General features: G+C 44.8%; 1 protein-coding gene across 3 annotated transcripts in view; it reads left to right on the top strand.

Annotated features, from left to right (window-relative positions):
- The window catches only part of COL20A1 (collagen type XX alpha 1 chain), a 95,296-nt gene that overhangs the window by 16,283 nt on the left and 60,615 nt on the right, over window positions 1-18,398 (top strand). For all 3 annotated transcript variants that reach the window (XM_043527475.1, XM_043527477.1, XM_043527476.1), the window contains exons 4-13: window positions 1,612-1,755; window positions 2,286-2,444; window positions 3,417-3,614; window positions 6,197-6,352; window positions 7,390-7,509; window positions 9,375-9,539; window positions 12,014-12,178; window positions 13,695-13,867; window positions 15,019-15,148; window positions 16,813-16,955. In XM_043527475.1, the coding sequence (XP_043383410.1) occupies window positions 1,612-1,755; window positions 2,286-2,444; window positions 3,417-3,614; window positions 6,197-6,352; window positions 7,390-7,509; window positions 9,375-9,539; window positions 12,014-12,178; window positions 13,695-13,867; window positions 15,019-15,148; window positions 16,813-16,955 (1,553 nt within the window). The remainder of the gene's footprint in view (window positions 1-1,611; window positions 1,756-2,285; window positions 2,445-3,416; window positions 3,615-6,196; window positions 6,353-7,389; window positions 7,510-9,374; window positions 9,540-12,013; window positions 12,179-13,694; window positions 13,868-15,018; window positions 15,149-16,812; window positions 16,956-18,398) is intronic.

The raw sequence follows: 18,398 nt of genomic DNA, 5'->3' as shown, positions 1-18,398 counted from the left end.
CTCAGCCTTCGGTCACCCGTGAAGCTGCTCTGGGCAACCAGCGTTTCTACGTGCCACCGCCAACCAGCTGACAGCTTCAGTAGCAAGAGCTGGCTGCCAGGCATATGACGGTAATAGAGATGCCGTGGACTGTTCGATTTGTCAGTGCCCGGTGGCCTCCCCTTTTTACTCAACTTCTCTGTCTCTCCATCCATCCCTGGACAGCAGTGTCACAAGCTAGCACAGCAGCAAGCCAGGAAGATTTTCCCACTGGCTCTTTTCCATTATGTTTGATGGTTTGAAATTAAGCAAAACATTTTCCTCCATCCCTACCAAGTCCCAATGGCATCTGTGCTTGTATAGCAGCTAAGCATGTGTTGGGGGTTTTGTGAGATCTGGTCACAGGCTCTGTGAAACCTAGGCTAGTCCTGCAGACAGAAGGCGTCACTTCCAGAAATGGCCTCTGTCTGGATAGAGCAACTGAATCAGCCAGAGGGAAATGGGGTTTGCTCAGATAGCTGGGGTGAAAGTGACAGAGAGAGAGGAGGGATGATCCACTGGTTAGGGTACCACCAATTGGTTCGGAAGATCTAGGTTCAGTTCCCTGCTTTGCCGCAGACTCCTTGTGCTACCGTGGGCATGTCACTTAGGCATAAACTTTCAAAAGTGGCACTTAGTTTTGAGTGTCCAAATTAGACTTAAGGGTTCTGATTTCCAGAGGTGCCGGACACCAACGGCTCCCAAGGAAACCAAGGACAGGAGTGGGTGCTCAGCAGAGATGGGCAGGAAATGGTTTTCTTGTACCGGGAATTTTTTTTTTCTTTTTTTTCTTTTCCCAAAATATTCTCCCATCATGAATCAGGAAGAACAATTGAAATCTCAAATTTTCATGAACTAAAATAAAATAAATCAGTTTGGATCAATTGATACGTTTTGCTTAGACAGTTCTGAAAGATTTTGTTTCAGTTTGAGCTATTTTTTATTTAACTCCAATTTCAAAACAAAAAGTCACTTCCAACAAGGACACCGGAATTTTTTGTTGGGAAAATATCAAACCAGGAAGTTCTAACAAGTTTTGAAACGTTTCAACTTTTTGGGGTAGAGAAATGGATCAAAACCGACTCTTTCCCACAAGCAATTTTGGTTTCAGCAAACCAATGTATATTTTTTTGGATGGGAAATCAGCTAATTGAAAAATTCCTGACCTGCTGTGATGCTCAGCACCTCTGAACAGACCCCCCCCCCGCCCCAAAGTGTACAAAACTGGACACTCAAAATTAGACGTCAATTTTGCACATTTGGGCCTAACCTCTGGACCTCATTCCCGGAGCTATAAAATAGAGATAAGAGCACTGTTCAACCTGCCGGGGGCATTGCAAGGATGTATGTATACACTAAAAGTGAGAGGTGCTCATACACTCCAGTAAAGGGGGCTGTGTAAGTAACTTGGATTGGTAGATGGGTGCTGCCTGGCCTACATTCCATTAGACTGAAGGAATTTGCGAGAGCTGAGCTGGCCTGTGTCCTGCAGTTGAGACCCCTGTCACGGCTCAGAAGGCTCCCACATTCTGCATCAAGCCTGTTTTCAAAGGTGTCTGTTTTGTGCCTTTCCCCTTGCAAACCCCATTCCAGGTGACCTGGAACAGGAAGTCATGCTGAAAACCAAAACGCCTAAGGCAACAGTGGGAGGGCTAAGCCCCACGAAGGAATACACCCTGCAAATCTACGTGCTCAATGGCTCCCAAGAAGCCCTGTTTGCTAAAAGGAAATTTGTGAGTAAGTATGATGCGCGGTATGTGCTGTCCCTGTTGGCGAGGCTTACAGTGCCCGGACAAGTGGGTTTCCTCTGAGTTAATCCTCTCAGGGTAGGTCTGTGCTGCAATCACAGGATGTGACTGTACCTTGCGGATGCACCCGAGCTAGCTTTAATGGAGCAAGGAAGTTGCAGCCACTCATATTTCAGTGGGGGTTGAACAAGCCCTCCAGGAGCACTGGGTAATTACATGCGGGACTAGCCGATATTGAAGCATGTGGTCCTGCAGCTTCCCTGTCCCTGACCAGAGCTAGCTCGGGTGTGTCTCCTCCAGCGGCAGTCACACCCTGTGCTGGCAGTGTCGACATACCGTGAGTGGGGTTGGACATAGACGTGGCATTGCGAACTGTCTTTCTGTGGTGATCGTGGTGGTAGAGAGCACAGGGAGAGCCTGAGAGCTGCAGTTCGTGGGGCCGATCTCAGTGGCACCAGGTTTACGCCGACTCCCTTTACTTCTCCACTTTCTCCTTTGCTGCTGCGGCTGCTCGTGCAGTTCAGGAGCTGAAAAACATCTCGCAGGCTAGAAATACCCGAAGGAACACAGCGACCTCCCCAAGAAAGAGCATCACCCCTTTGAGAAATACAGCAACCGAGCACATTCCAGTGGCTAAGACAACGTCACCGGCTCCAAGTGAAGCCTCAACACAGACAGGTATTTGCAGGGTCAGTGCACAGGCCAACAGCCAGAGAAAGCCAGGAGGAGGCAAGGTGGCAGATGGGGGAAGGAAGGGGAATGGGGCAGGTACCATCTTACAGTTCTGTGTTTGTACAGCTCCTAGCACAATGGAGCCCTTGTCTGTGGCTGGAGGTCCTAGGTGCTACCACAGTCCAAATAGTAAATGATAATCTGGCCCTCAGAAGGGAATATTTCCCAGCAACATTCCTAGAGGATGCCTATCAGTTCTGGGTCAGGAACAGGACTCCTCATCTGAGAATCCAGGAGGACTCCTAAGGGTCCTGTAGAAGTGTAAGGATGAGACCTCTCCTCACGTTACCTCTGGGTTCTCCCTCTGAGAATGCAGAGCCCTGTTTTTCCTGAGCCTTTGATCATTTAAAAAACACCCTGACAATGGGCCAAATTCAGCCTTACAGTAAATCTTATTTCAGGTACACAGTAGTCGGCATACGGCATATGCTTCCCCTCCAGTTAGACAAAGCCTGTCCGTGCACACCTGGGGCTTGCAGGAATTCAAATCCAAGGGATGCATTCAAATCTGATAACTGAGCACCAGCCCCTTTAAAAAAAATCCATGGCTGGTTATATGTAGACATCACAGCCCTAGTTCATAACACTTGGCACGGCCATATAGGAGTCCATGATCTACTGCGGTGACGGAATTTAAGACTTTTGTTTCCAAAAACCTAGGTACCTTCACCGATAAGAGAAACTCCATTAGCAACAGCAGGGTTAGGGCTTATAGCCTCTGTGATCCAGCCACTGGGGGTCTGACACAGTCAAACACTCTTGTGCCAGTCTGCCATTCCATCCAGTAGAACTCAGTGGTGAGATACACACACTTAGCCAGTGTGTTCCAGTACGTTCGGCTTGTTCCTCTGAATGGGATGTGTGTGTGATGTGCTGAGGAGAATGGGCTGTTTCTCTTTGTGATGCTGTGGAGTACAGCAAAAGACAGACCTGAAAAGAGAAGACAGAAGGCAGCAGTATCCAAGGACTCAAGTGAAACCCTCGGAAGGAAACCAAACATCAAGTTCAGTGTGACAGAAACACCAACAACGTTGAAAACAACTCTGCGCAGTCCCACAAAATCTGAGCGAGGAGATCTAGGCCAAGAAAAACACACAAAGGGAACTTTAAAGAGAGGTGAGTCTTGTTTCTAACACAACTTCTACCTTTCCAGAATGCACCCAGGAAAGTTATTCAGCTTAAAAATATTGACCATCCTACCCAAAGAGGGGCAATTGCCTCTGAACAATCCAAGCAAAGGGAGAAGGGTATTCCCAGTAGACTTAGGTATTTTTATGGCATCTCCAAGAAGAAGCCTCCTTCGTTCCTTCCTTCCCACAATCTGCACTCTAGCTGGTTGAATACAAACCCACTAGCTCACACACATTCATGAATCTTGTCAGGAATAAGGGTGTTTGTTCAGTTTGCTATTATGTGTGGGGTCACGATTTGGAGAACTGCCAAGTATTGATGGAAATGCTCGCAGCTCTGCAAAGTGTCACAGACCTTAGGGCAAAAATTCCTACTGGGAAGTGCATTGACTCATTAACTGCTCTTCTCCATTCATTATTCTCTCGTGTAGAAGTTTCAGGCATCCACTCAAGAAGTAAAAACAACACCGTGTGACTTAGCTGACTTAGCAAATAATGAATTGTTAACAGTCAAACTGAAAAGCCCGCAGACTGAAAGATTTTCATCCAAATAATTCAGCAGATCTGTCTTTCCTTCTTATGATGGAGAGGAAGGATGCTCCAGTGCTTAGGACACTAGACAAGGACTTGGAGGACCTGGCTTGAAGTCTCTGCTCTTCCACAGGCTTCCTGTAGGGTCTTGGACAAGTTTAGTTTCTCTATAAAATGGGGATAATACCCCTGTGAGGTGGGACAGTGCTGTTGTGAGGATTAATGCACTAAAGGTTGTGAGGCACTTGGATACCATAGCAATAGGGCCCATATAAGTACCTTCGAGATAGATAACAGTTCCTATGATTGCAGCCTGGTAGCAGAGACTTGGGAATAACTAATATATTCACAGATATCTGGATCATATGCAAAGGATTTTTAAACAGGAGGGTGGGGAATGGCTAGTTTTACAAGAAGTAGCACCATCAGTGCACGGTGTGTCCAGCAGCAAACTCTAGTTTCCTCCAGTCCTTTTGTCCCGTCTCCTGGGGCCTTGTCTTCATTAGGACAAAAGGTGTATTCTTAACTTGAGGTAAAATCCTAGTGAATGCAGGCTGCTTGTTTTCACAGGAGTTATCAGGTCGAGTTAAAGGCTCCTTTTAGTCTTTGATTTCACCTGCTAACTCGTGTGAAAAGTACAAAGCCTTGTCTTCACAAGGGTTTCACCTTGTGTTGGTTAGCTCGGATTAAGAACACACCTTTTGTCCTAATGGAGACACAACCTAAGTGACACTGGATGTTGCTCCCTCAATCTCATGAATGGGGAATGACAATTGAGTGGCCAGGTCTGGGAGCACATGGGGAGGAATCAACCCAGGGGATCGCCCATGGCAATCGGATTGCCCTGCGTGCCTGAGTCTGGTCCGCAGAGACCAGTGGAATCCCTGGCTGCCGCATGGTAATTCTGTGAGATGCGGCAGGAATGCATTCTGCTGCTCTGCAGCGTGTTCTCTCTTGCCTGGTACCCTCTGGTGTTCACCCCAAAAAAGTAAAACCTCCACCTGAAAAAATCAGAGGAAAGGTGCAGCTTATCAGTGACGTGCCTTATCTTATGCCCCGCTACCTGCAGGCATGGGCTAGGGAGGGTGGTGTACAGATGTATGGTGCCAACAGTTTAGGAAGAGATTAGATTTAATATAGAGAAAGCTTCTGAATAATTATAGCCCGTAGGGGATCTCCTGCTGGAATGGAACTAAATAATCACCTGAGATTCCATAAGATTCGGTGATATAAAGGAAAGAGCTGGATCAGAGCTGAATGTAATTGAGCTGACAGTTTACATAGAGCGGTGCTTAGGCGAGGCACATTTCCTTAAAGGTTTAGCTTCTTTACCCCAAGAACATACCCCTTCACTCCTCTACACCTGTGTGCTGATGCTGTAAGCAAGCTTGTACTCAGCCAAGTGGCCAGGCAAAGGTGATGCCTTGTTGTGGATCTCTCTCTCCAAGGAAGCAAGAAAATTGGTTGTGATTCTGGCCTTGGCACATCGTTTTATCTCTTTGTGCCTCATTTTGCCAACCTGTGAAATGGAAATAATACTTGTAAAGCTCTTTGACATCAAAGCATTACTGAGGCACAAATGATTGTGTCTTAGAGTTGTACCTGCTTGGTTGATTATTTAATGGCAAAACCCAGGTAAGAGGGAGAGAGTGGGATTCTATTCTGCCTTGCTAATCAATCATCTACATTATAATGGCAGATTGCTGTACATTGTCTGCAGTCTTATACAGAAAGCATAAGCTTGATTGTCCAGACATAAGCTGAGTTTGCAGCAGTGTTAGATAGTACTATCAGGGACTAATGCTCTAAACTAGTCACTGCAGTTTATGGGGATCACAGATTATTAGTCCATCTAACCACCAAATGGGGTCTATTGGCTCCTGATTCTAATGAAGTTATGAAAGTTTCAGCTTTGGCATTTCACAAACTTGATTCTTGCCCTTAAAGCCAAAGGGATGTGTTTTGATTCGTGGTGCTGGGGATCTCTCGTCACAGCTCCTGCATCCTCCGACTGATCTCAATCACTTTGTCCCCTAGGTCCTCAGTTTCAATGTGACACATCTGCCACAACTGATATTGTCCTGCTGGTGGATGGGTCTTGGAGTATTGGACGCAGAAACTTCAAGCTTGTCAGGGAGTTCCTGAGCACCTTGGTTTCACCTTTCAATATTGCCCGGGATAAGATAAGGATAGGTAAGAGAGCTTCTTGTCTCCATGCCTCCAGATACAGAATCAGCATAAAACCCTGCACATCTCCTCTCCTGGGAATGTCTCCTACACCTGGAGAGGATGTGCTTGGTGACCATTCTACGAGCCTAAATAATCTGCTAATGGCTCTGTTTTATACAAAGCTGAACAAATGCATTTTTAAGCAGAGGAGCTAGAAGGTTAATAAACGTAGCCCTTTGAGTGCCATGTCATACTGCAGTCCTTGGAAGGATAAGGAGGGCATTAGGTCCCATCCAACTCTATCTTGTTTAAGTGCCCCTCCAGGCAGCTGCAGGATTTGCATTTTTGCACTTTGTTCCGGGCCAGCCTCTTTCACATGGACGCATGTTGGGTCATAAGCTTGTGTCTTGAGAGCGATTCTTGTCTGACCTCTAGTGGTTGTAATAGACAACTACAGCGTGGGCTGTGGCCCACATTTTGAGGAGCACTTCAGACTTTCGGTGCCTCGTGCAGTGGGGTCCTGGTCCAGCACAGGGCTTCTATGCACCGTGGCAGTACAATGAATAAATAGTAACAACAGGCTGGGGAGGAGAAGCTGAAAGGCCACTTTAGAAAAGTTGGGCCAGTGTAACTAAAAGGAGAAAGGTGAACCATGTATGGAGTGGGAGGTGAAAGGGAAGAGCAGAAGGGAATTGTGGGATGGAACAGGAACCTGGCAGCTGCCCTAATTTTAGCTAGGATTGTGCCTGAATTTTAGTGCTGGGAAATAATTACAATAATACCTAGATCTTACGTAGCACTTCAGATCTCAGAGCGTATTGCAGGGGAGTTAACTACCATTATCCCCCTTTCAGAGGTGGAGAAATAGTTGGAGAGAGGTGACTTTGCCCACAAAAGGCCAGCAGTGGAACTGGAAATAGTTCCCAGATCTCCTGCCACCAGTTTGGTGCTCTATCCAGTAGACAATGCTGCCTGTCTATGGCAATCCTGGAAAAAAGCAGCTTTCATCTTGCTGCTAAACCCCTTGGTTGCACTCTATTGACTGCTCTTGCCTTCCCCAGGTTTGTCCCAGTACAGCAGTGATCCACGGACAGAGTGGAACCTGAACACCTACGTCACAAGGGACGAGGTGTTAGAGGCGGTGAGGAACCTGCGATATAAAGGCGGCAACACTTTCACAGGTAACACAACTCTATCTTCAGCTCCCCCGCTCTCTGTCCCTGGCTGGGCTGCATGCAGAACTCCTCTATGATCATTAACCAATAGCTTAGCATCCTCCACATTAAGGGAGGAATATTCTGGCTGGATGTGTCTGAACTGGATACAGGACTAAAGCAGCGTCAGTTACGAGAATACAGTGCCGTCGCTGTACATGGTGCAGATATCTCTGACCTAAGCTAGTGGTAATGAAGGGGAAGGGGCCTTTGCTTCTCTTGCATGTGCAAGGGCACCCACCCACCCACACGCTGTGACAGCAGCAATGACCCCGCAAAAGGACAGGCACGACTGTTACTCCTTTGACTGCATCACTACAGGAAATAATAACTGAATATGGACGTTCTTAGGCCAGGCTGATGCCACCACCAGAGCAGCCGCCGCCACTGTACTGAGAACCCCTGGGAACTATCTGAGCATCTGAAGTTGGGGAGGAGGGAGCAGCTCCCCCCCTCAGTCTCCCCAAATCCAACACGTGGCCTCAGCAGTACTCCCTTGGGAGACTGGTGCAGTCATCTGTATAGCACTCTCAGCCTCTGTGGATCCAGGGAGATGAAGTCCAGAGATAATCTGGAAACCTTGGACTCCTGTACAGGATCTGGTAGGGCTTAAGAGGAGGATGAAGAATGAACTTTGCAAAGGGAAAGTCATCCTCTTACTGTAAAGATTACAAGAAACGGTCTGGTTGATTATGGTTAAATTTGGGGGAAATCTATATATTCTACTGAAATTCATTGTGTGATTGAAACATTATGTCACCATCTTGACCACTTGGCTTATATTTTACCCCTTTTCCCCTATGCTTTGTTTGTCTGTCTGTCTGTCTTTTAGGCCCTGATTCAGCAGAGCACTGCCGTACTTGAAACAGTGGGAGCTAAGTGCATGCTGACGTGCTTTTGCTGAGTTAGGGCTGTACACTGTATGATCTTCAAGGCAGGAAATTTGCCTTCATTTATGTTTGGAAAACACGTAGTGCATTGTTGGCTTTGCTTAAGATATTAGTGTTTCATTATATTCATGATCAGGTAAGAGGTCCATAAGTGACTTGGTAACGTTCATTGTGTTTTGGTTTTGGATTGTTTACGCTGCTGAGACATCTGCGGCCTGATTTTTATCAGATGTCTGCGTGGCATGTCAAGCCTCGTTTCCATGCACAGCTACTTTCATTGCAAGCAAAAATGGAATAAACAGGCACGCAAATCAGGCACACAGTTTTGCACATGCATTTTTTTAAAGGGACACTGTGAAGGTTTATCTGCCCACGGTTTGCCTTACCATTGTTCTCTGGTTTTTTTGCAAACTCTCCACCATTCTTTACATGTGTGTGGAGTTCTACTTGAAACTGAAACTTCAGAGATCCCTTGAAACAAGGCAACTAACATCACATGCCTGTGAGCAGCCCCACAGTCACAGAGCAGCATGTAGGTCTGCAATGAAGTGAGAAAAAAATTTGGAATGATAGAAATGTCAAGTCTAACCCGTCACCCTCCAAAGGTTTATTTATAAAGCAAGTTTCAGAGTAACAGCCGTGTTAGTCTGTATTCGTAAAAAGAAAACTGGTTAGTCTCTAAGGTGCCACAAGTACTCCTTTTCTTTTTATAAAGCAAGCCACTGTAGCTTTGTTTAAAAGGCCTTTTTACAACAGTCTCCTTCAGACTGCAATGCAGGAGATCATCCCCACAGCACAGGAGCTGTGTTTGTATCCCTCATGCAGAACTGGTATACCCAGTTTTGACTAAGGAGCTGACAAGGGTGTTTGCTCTTCCCAAAGCATGTGCATCTCTGCAGACTTGTTTTCAGGGATCTAATTCCATTCTTCTTTCTTCCCAAGGCCTTGCTTTGTCCTATGTCCTAGAACAAAATCTGAAACCTGAAGCTGGTGCCAGGTCGGATGCAGTCAAGCTGGTGATCCTCTTGACTGATGGAAAATCACAGGATGATGCCAACCTGTCTGCCCAGACCTTGAAAAATATGGGCATAGAGATATTTGCCATTGGTAAGATTACAGCTATTAATAACACCAGGTGGGGTTGGCCTGACTCTGTTCCCTTTGAAATCAATGGTAAAACTCTATTGGACTTTAATCGGAGCAGTTTTAGGACAACACTGAGTGCTTTGGAAAATATTACCCATAAAGTTTGGCCTGTTGATTTGATATCATTTTACCATGAGCAGATAGGTCATTAATGTATCATTCAGACATGACAGATAGATAGAATCTTCAAGGGGTGGCCAGTGGTGGGATGTTGTGTTTTCGTTTTTAAAAACTAGTTTAGTTTTAATTAAAAGTTTTCTCACCACCTGCATGTCAAAATCTCTAACAGCCTCAGATTTGCATAATGGGAGATCAATGATTACTAAACTGTTTACCTCAAAATGGAATTAAACAAACCTATTAGAGCTGGATATGAAATGGTTTTCTTGTCCTGAAGACAATTTTGAGATGTCAAAAAAATGTTCCCACTCGGAATTGGGACAAAAAAGTCAGTCTCAGATTTTCATGAATTTTGGTTTCAGGTTGATAGAAACACTTTAAATGATTTAAAATTAGCTTAAATTTTGAAACAAAATTGCTTTGAAGTGGAAAATCAGAATTTTTCTTTTTGAGGATATCCAAACAAAATGTTTCGACAATTTCAAAATTTTTTTTTTTTTTTTTAAACTTTTGAGTTGAAAATTTGCTGAACTGATCCTGTCCCGCGAACAGTTTTGGTTTAGATGAATTGGCCATTTCCAAAGAGAACCAGTCGGTTAAATTACCAACCTATTGTATCTGGCAATCTGCCTCCAATTACATTCATTTGATTAACATTCTGTATTTCTAATAGTCTTATCAGCTCTTTGCCATCTGGCAGCAATAAGGAGGCATAAAATGACTGGGAGAGGAGCTGTCAATTATAACTGAATTTATCTAGTAAAGGTTAATGCAAGAGGAGTAAAATTAAACAATAAAGTATTACCCCCTGCACTAGAAGTAGTTTATGGTAAGTACACCATAGAGAATTCATTGAATACCACTGTATGGCTATATCTTTTGCAATGTACTTTACTTAATATACTGAATGGAGACACAGATTGTAATAGAGTCGACAGCATAATACATTAAAACCTGTGCATTTGAATGGATTGCCTGCTTTGTCACTTCCCCTTGTTGTTTAGATTAGAAATGTTTGCAGTGTTTGTGTATTTTGACTCTAGATTGTGAGAACTTGAGTTATAGTCTCCAAAGAGGAAAGAGATTTAAACCACCTGCCCAGATAATTATTGCCGCAATGCCTAGGAGCTGTGGTCATGGAGCAGGATCCCACTATGCTAGGAGCTTTACAAATGTAGAACAAAAAAGCAGTCCTGGGTTAGACAAGGAAACACTACCTGGCCCAAGAATAATATGGCAAGAAATTATGTAGGTGAATCCCATCTAGAGATGGGCCCAAGCCATGACAGTCAAAGCTGGATCTTTCCCAAAGTATGGGGATGTTTTAATCCAAGGTTTTGGTTTGGATTCATTTCTAATCCCACCTCAAGATGGGAAAGATGAGCATATTTGTTAAATACAAGATACCTTTTGGTGTTGGTTACTTTTTGCCTGTCACAAAGAAAATCTCGAGAGAAACCTCTTCCCATAGGATTGTATGCTAATGGCCCGATCCCCATCTGATGTAGATGGGGTAGCTTCATTGACCTCACTGGAATTTCACTGATTTACACCAGGACCTCCCTCTACATCTCTAATGTTCAAGGGCAAGGCAAGGCATTCTACAGGCATAAGGCGTTGAGCCTGATTCTCCACTGTTCTGCGCCTTGTGTAGGCATTTATATCTGTGAAAAGCAAGTGAGAAGAAGTAAAACACTATCCAAATTGGGACCTGCTTTACATATGGGTAAGTTACTACACAAGATGCAGAGCAATGGAGATTCAGATCCTTTGCGCACAGATGATATGCAGGGCTGGATTTGTGGAAAGAATAACAAGGATTTGTGACGGAGCTTTATGTTCTAGTGAACAGCAGATTCCTTGTGGGGGAAGCTGGCATCTCGTAAATATCAAAGTGTCATTTATTCATTCATTGATTTCTACATATGTCCTGATTTGTCTTTTAGTGGAATATTATCAGCCTCTGTGGTAGCCAGACCTGCAGTAACAGGATAGAGGGGAACTATTAGGAGGATTTGCAAGTGTTGTTCTGGACCACAGAAGACCCCCTGACTCCATTGTATTTAAACACAATCCAGATATTGCTCCTTAAAGGCCAGATTGTGCTTATAGCTACAGGCAAGACTCCAAGACACTGCAGAGAAGCACCACCCCATGGGGAAGGCTAGGAGGCATTTTTAGCCCAGAGACTGAAGTTGTGCTCGGCTCCTGAACCGGGGCATTAAATAGGGGAAAGGCCTTTTTCTGGCCCTGAGTCTTGTTCATCTCCTGGGAGTTTTCTTAGCTGATTGGCTCTTTGCTCTCTCTCTCTTTAGGGGTGAAAAATGCAGATGAGGCAGAGCTGAGACAGGTGGCATCAGAGCCCCTGGAGCTCACTGTTTATAACGTGCTGGATTTCCCCCTGCTCAGCTCTCTGGTCAGCAGGCTCAGCCGGGTCTTGTGCACCAGGATCAAAGAGAAGCACAAGAGTGAAAACACAGGTGAGTTAAAGCCTGCAATCCCTGTTCAGTCCTACCAGCTAGCATGGCTTCCCTGCAGTCCATGCCAAAAGCACCTCCTAAACTCCCCTTCCTCACGCATCCATTTGATCCCCTCTTCAGATCCTTCCACTGGCTCCCCACCTGCTGTCAGCTTATTGTCACCACCTCCAGAGCTCTGTCTACCTCTACCCTTCCCTGCGTATCCTCTCTTTCAGCTGTCTCCACTGCTCTGCCAGTGCTCCTTGCCTTGCCCACTGTTTGCCAACCTCTCACACGGTCACCTTCTTCCACATGATCCCCTCTGCATGGTACAGCCTCCCTTGGTTCATCTGCAAGGCCCCTACCCTCTCCATGCTGAAGTCCCTCTCAAAGACCTGCTTCTGCCAGACTGCCTACAATGAGCTGAGCTGATGTTTGTATAAATGTGTGTGGTTCCCCGTCCCCTACCCTCCGTCCTTAGACTGTGAGCAGCTTGGGCAGAGACCTTTCTTGGGGGTGGGGGGGAGGGGAAGGCTGTTGGAAAGTATGTCGTGGGTGGTACTGTACATAAAGAACAATAGGCGAATACACCAGTGTAGGGAGGAGGGGGACTTACCTGTCCGATTTATCCACTTCACTGCACATGAACAACAAATGCATTCTCAACCCGAGTCTCTTCCAGACTTTCCCTATGCAGCTGCATCACTTCCTGTTGGGTTCACCAATGAGATGTCCAAAGCAAAGGATTAATTTGTGAGCACTTTGGGCTTTTGTTGGGTGGGGAGAGATTGCAAAATTATTGAGTACAAGGCTTTTTCCACCTGTAGTTCAAGCCATATGTTCCCAAGGGATAGCTAAATACAAATAAGTGTGGTTTTTCTAGCTAAAGAGAAGCTAGGACTAGACTGAAGGACTCCCCCTTTCTCACCCCCAACCAAATGTTAAGCTAAGTGCCCAGCACCAATACTATACATGTGTGTGGGTTCCCCCCCCATTCAATTTTTAATCTCTGCTCATTTTTTCATAGGTTTTCCTAAAATACAATGGGAGAGTTCAACTTTCAAATGTACCTTTATTTAAGTGGGTTTGGAATTTGACAAAGTAAATGGACTCTTCCCTATTAGTCTGTATCTGCTCTGATGTAATTAGACCAGTTTTTCTCAGGCATGCGATACCCCAGAGAAAATGGGCTATTTTGTTTTGGTTTTTTTTTTAAAACAGACTTTTCCTGGTTCAATTTGACTAAATCTTTGGAACTAGCAAATGCTGAGCCATCTGTTGAATCGATAGCAGTGACTCACATTCAAATGTAAAGTATATTCTCCAACTAAATACCCAGTTTGTTCTCAATGGGATTTTTATATATCCCCCTGGACCACCTTTTAAATGTTCATTTCATGGTAGGCTGGAATGCTTCCTATGTATTTAGGGAAGAAGGCTGTAACTGGATTAGAACGTCACTTGATAAAAAGAAGTAGAAAGTGCATTTGGCACGTTAAGATAATATGAGAAGGTAACACAGGTTTTTGAACAATAGACAGTCCTGTGAAAGCTGTCTCAGCCAACACTGGTCCCCATCTGAGTCCCACCAACCTTATAATATCAGAGGTGACCTCCAGAAGCATGCACCTTTCCTGGACTCCTCCGCTGAGACCACCAAAGAAATATAGGATTGTATATTACCCATCCAGGGGAGGAATCCCCAAAGAGGTAGGAGATCCTGTGTTTGGATGTGTGTGGTGGCTGGAAACTAGAGCAGACTTGGGACTAGACTTGAGTAGACTTCTCAGGGACACAAAGAGCAGTTAGGCACCCAACTCTCATTGGACGTCAATCGGAGTTGGATGCCTAATGTGTTCATTTTTAATATTATGTGTGTGTCAGCCTTATCAGCACGCTACACGGAAATGACAGGAACTTTACTTTTTGGTCATGCTTATGCTGATTTGGTCTCTTCTTGTCTCTTTTCTCTTCTCTCCCTTACACCATCCTCATCACCTCATTTGTAGGCTGTCTATTTTGATTTTAAGCTCTTCAGGGCAGGGACCTTCCCTTCAGTCTTATCTGTAAAGTATCTTGCATACTGTTGGAAACATAGAAATAATAATAAGGTGCCCTGGCTGAAACTTTTGGAGCCTTGCTCTAGGTAGTTCTTCCTCAGTTACAATTGTATAACCCCATTGACTTGAGTGGGGTTGGGCAGCCTTTGGCTCAGTAAATATACACCTCCACCCATTTCAACCCTAGGCTTTCATCTGAGCAGACAGCCCTGGATTGTGATTCCCTGCATGGCTGCCACCCTCTTTGGCATGTTCCTACTGTTACTGTGATTTGCTGTGGTTGCAAAGTACTCTAGGGAAATAGATTCTGAGTCCCACAGCTGCCATCCCCACTCCTCAGTCTATCTTTGCTTAAAATTCTCCTTTCCTGGCATGCTGCCATGGCCATCTTGGTAGAGTTTATTCCCCCCAGCTACAAGAGGGTTGGTGCAACTCACCTAAATAACAGAGCTGGTTCCCATCTGCGGTGTGGTGGGGGCGTGATGTCACTAGCAGAGAGCATGCTGCTCCTACATCACACTGAGCATGAACCAGTGACTCATGGTGGATGCTGTGGATGAGAAAAGTAAACTAAAAAGCTTTATTTCTTGAAGGCCTCTTCTTCCTTTATTTGGGGCAGGCAGGGAGGCGTCTAGGGTGACGCTAGCTAGTATGAAGTTACAAGGGCTTTCAGCCTTCGTGTTCAAGGCACAGCATGGTCACTAGGTATAGTTGTGGCTGGTGCTGGTTTGTTTGATTGCTTCCTCTGCTACAGAACTCCTGATACCACAACTTCTTACAGCCTTTCTCTGTGTTTTTCAGGTAGTTTTAGACGGATCTACCTCCTCCACTCAGCTTGTCAATTTGACCTCGCACACAGAATACCTGGTTTCGGTGTTTCCTATTTATGAAAATGCCGTTGGAGATGGGCTGAGGGGCATCACCTCGACATGTAGGTCATGAGTAGAGAGCTCTAGTCTAGCCTTCATGGCATCCCTCTCTGCTTTGTACAACTTCTCTCTTCCCAGATCCCAAGCATCATTCACTCCCTTCCTTAAGCCCCAGTTCTCTCTGTGCTGATTTCCTCACCGCCTCAGCACTTCCCCAATCCCTGAGTGGTTGCCCCATGTATAGGGTATGTTCGAGTAAGCTCTTTAAGCAGGCTATGGATATAGGTGATGCCCTATTTGAAAAAAATAAAGTGTGTGTGGGAATCTTGATGCTTCAGGCAAAATCCCCTTTGACTTCAGTAAGTGTTTTTGCATGACTGAGGTAAATCAGGACTGGAGATAATCTGGAGATAATGTTTGAACGTAAAAAAAATGAACATTCTTAAGGGGAGAAAATTAGCTATTTAGTATTCTGGCAGGAAGAAACAATGTTACCCAGATATACTGGACGCAGCATCAAGCTTTTTGTTGTGGTTTTATTATTTTTATAATTAAGCTATCTACATTTACTCATCCATTCCTGGATCACATTCTCAGGACTGAATTCTAAGATGCTAATGGAATGACATCCCATCCCAGGAGTTTTGTGGCATCAAGTGCCTGGAAGTGTGGTACACATGCTCATATACCCTCCTACACACACTTCCCTTATGGGCTTTTTTTGGCTTGTTCACCCCCTGCTGCTCTTCTTTTAAGATGTTGGAGATCCTTGCTGTTCCCCTGTGATGCCATAATTGAAAGAGGGAGATTTTTGTACTAGGATTTGCCCCAGAACGTCCCCCGAAAGGTCAAGAAGGAGCCAATTTAAAAATAGATATTGAAAATGCATTCATGAGACTGAGACTGACTGGGGCTGATTGGTGTGAGCCAGGGGGAAGAACTCTGTGTCGGCTGCTGAAACTTGCAAAGGCAGAGACAAGCCTCATGAGGTAGATGATCTACAGGTACTGCTATTAAGGAGCAAGCTGTGCCTTTAGATTGCCCTGCTGTGACTATATAAATTTCTAGAAGGGCTTTTGATCCTGTTGCTTCTGATTTTCCCCCTCTGTTCCAAAGGGTAATTAATTTGTATTGTGGTAGTGTCTAGGAGACCAGGACCCCATTGTGCTAGGTGGTGTGTTCACACTCACCCTCTTACTTGGCCCAAAGATCTTGCAAGCTAAGTGTAAGGCAAGAGCCAACAGGTAGATACAGATAGGGGCGCACAAGGAAACAATGAGACAAGATATGTTGGCATGATAGGCAGTCGTCTCAGCTGACTCACCACTGTCAAGTTTGTCCAAAGGTTCCCAAGTCTTAGTACCTTCTCTGCACATTGTTTCTTTTTTATTGCTAATGTTTGCTAAACAATATCTACCTTGAAGGAAAGTTTGGCGTTAAATGACCATGTGACAAAGAAAGATTGTGATGGGAGGGATACATTTCCTTGGTCCACATGTCAAAGATATTCCCTGCCCATGGAAACAGCCAATAAGGCCTTCTGACCGGATTCTCTGTTATAGAAGCATCATATGCACATCTCCTAAAATAGCTTTACCCTAACTGCTTTGCTCTGATGTACAGTTTAGATATCCTTGAATCTGTGTGTGGGGGCGGGAAGGGTTAAAGACAGGAATGAGCAACTTCCTTGTGAATATTTTTGTTCTGTTTTCCTTCATCTGAGTAGCTTTGTCACCACCCCTTTCCCTGCGCGCATTGGAAGTGAGCCACAACAGTCTAACACTGAGCTGGCAGCCGTCAAGTGGAGCTACTCAGTACCTGGTGCTCTGTTCAGCGGCCCCCAATGGAGCGGAGGATGATACCAAAGAGGTATAGCTGAAGATAGTTATAATTATTCCTTTTGCCACATTGGATATAGTCAGAGATACGGGGCCCAAACTTAAATCCCAGGTCTGCATGAGAATTACTTAACTGACTTTCATTTAAATCTCCTCTAAGTCAAAGTGGATCTGAATCAATGGGAAGGTTCAGATCTGCAAACTTCCTGGCTACCCTCTATTACTATAAAAGGTCTGAGTGTAAGCCCCGGGTCTAAACATGGAATTCAAGAAAGTTTGGATCTGGATCCAAACTTTTGTGGAGTGAGCCCATATTTAGAAATAACAATCCATGGCTCTTATACAGCACTTTTCATCAGTAGATCTCGAAGTGGTTTACAAAGGAGGTCAGGATTATTATCACCATTTTACAGATGGGGAAAACTGGGGGGAAGTGACTTGTCCAAGGTTCCCCAGCAGGCCAGTGGCAGACTGGGGAGTTGAGCCCAGGTCTCCTAAGTCCCAGTACAGTGCCCTATCCACTTGCTATATAAAAATGAAAAAAAAATTTTGGGTTTCAAAATGTAGATTTGGCAGGTCAGTTTTTATTTACTTAACTACGACTCACCCTTACGGCTTTGTATAAACCTTAAACAATACCATACAGGAGAAATAAGGAGAAAAGGAGCTCTCAGATCATCTAATTCAACATGCATTTTTAATGAACTATCTCAAACATACAAAATAATGCACTTGGAGCCTGACATCTCATTGAAAAAGTCCGTGGCTTCCTTGCTCGGTGTTGAGAAGAAGTGTGGTCTAGTTGGTGGAGCTTAAGGCTGGGAGCCAGGCCTCCCAAGACTCTGCCACTTATTCTCTGGGTGGCCTTGGGCAAGTTGTGTAACTGCTCTGCCTTGGTTTTTCCACCTAATAAGATAGGGATAGTAACCCCTGCAACCCAGAGTTGCTTTGAAGATTCAGTAGTTCGTGTTTGTACTGCACTTTTGCTCTCAGTATTTCAGTATAGAAACGGTGTCTTTAAGATTTGATATTGGGGTGGGCGAACCGGGGTAACTTTTTTATATATATGTGCTTGGGCAGTGCCACAATTATTCCACCTGCCTCACACAGAAATTAAAGCACTAAAGCTATGGGCCACCCACGAAAGAGTTAATTAACTTGGTGTGTCCAGCAAATGCTTCCCACCCCATCGAATTCTGGTCTTTCTATTAAAAACTCCTAGAATGTTTCTCTGAGTACAAGGCAGGTATTGAGTTTTTGCAATAAGCAGTATTGCAAAACAAGCTGCCCTGGGCATGTTAAGTGGGTGCAGTTCTGCTCTGGAAGCAGTAGGTGGTGGCAATCCTGTTGTAATGAACAAAGTATAAAAATGGGAAAGCCAAGGAAAAGGTTTGTTTTTTTGTTTGTTTTGTGGGGTTTTTTTCTTCTTCTGAAAGCATAGCTCTTCAAGTCTCTCTCAGGAAATGGGATATCA

This window comes from Chelonia mydas, chromosome 13 (genome assembly GCF_015237465.2).
Source record: "Chelonia mydas isolate rCheMyd1 chromosome 13, rCheMyd1.pri.v2, whole genome shotgun sequence".
Lineage (NCBI taxonomy): Eukaryota > Metazoa > Chordata > Testudines > Cheloniidae > Chelonia > Chelonia mydas.
Note: the sequence above shows the minus strand (reverse complement) of the source record. Positions and strands in the feature narration are given on the sequence as shown.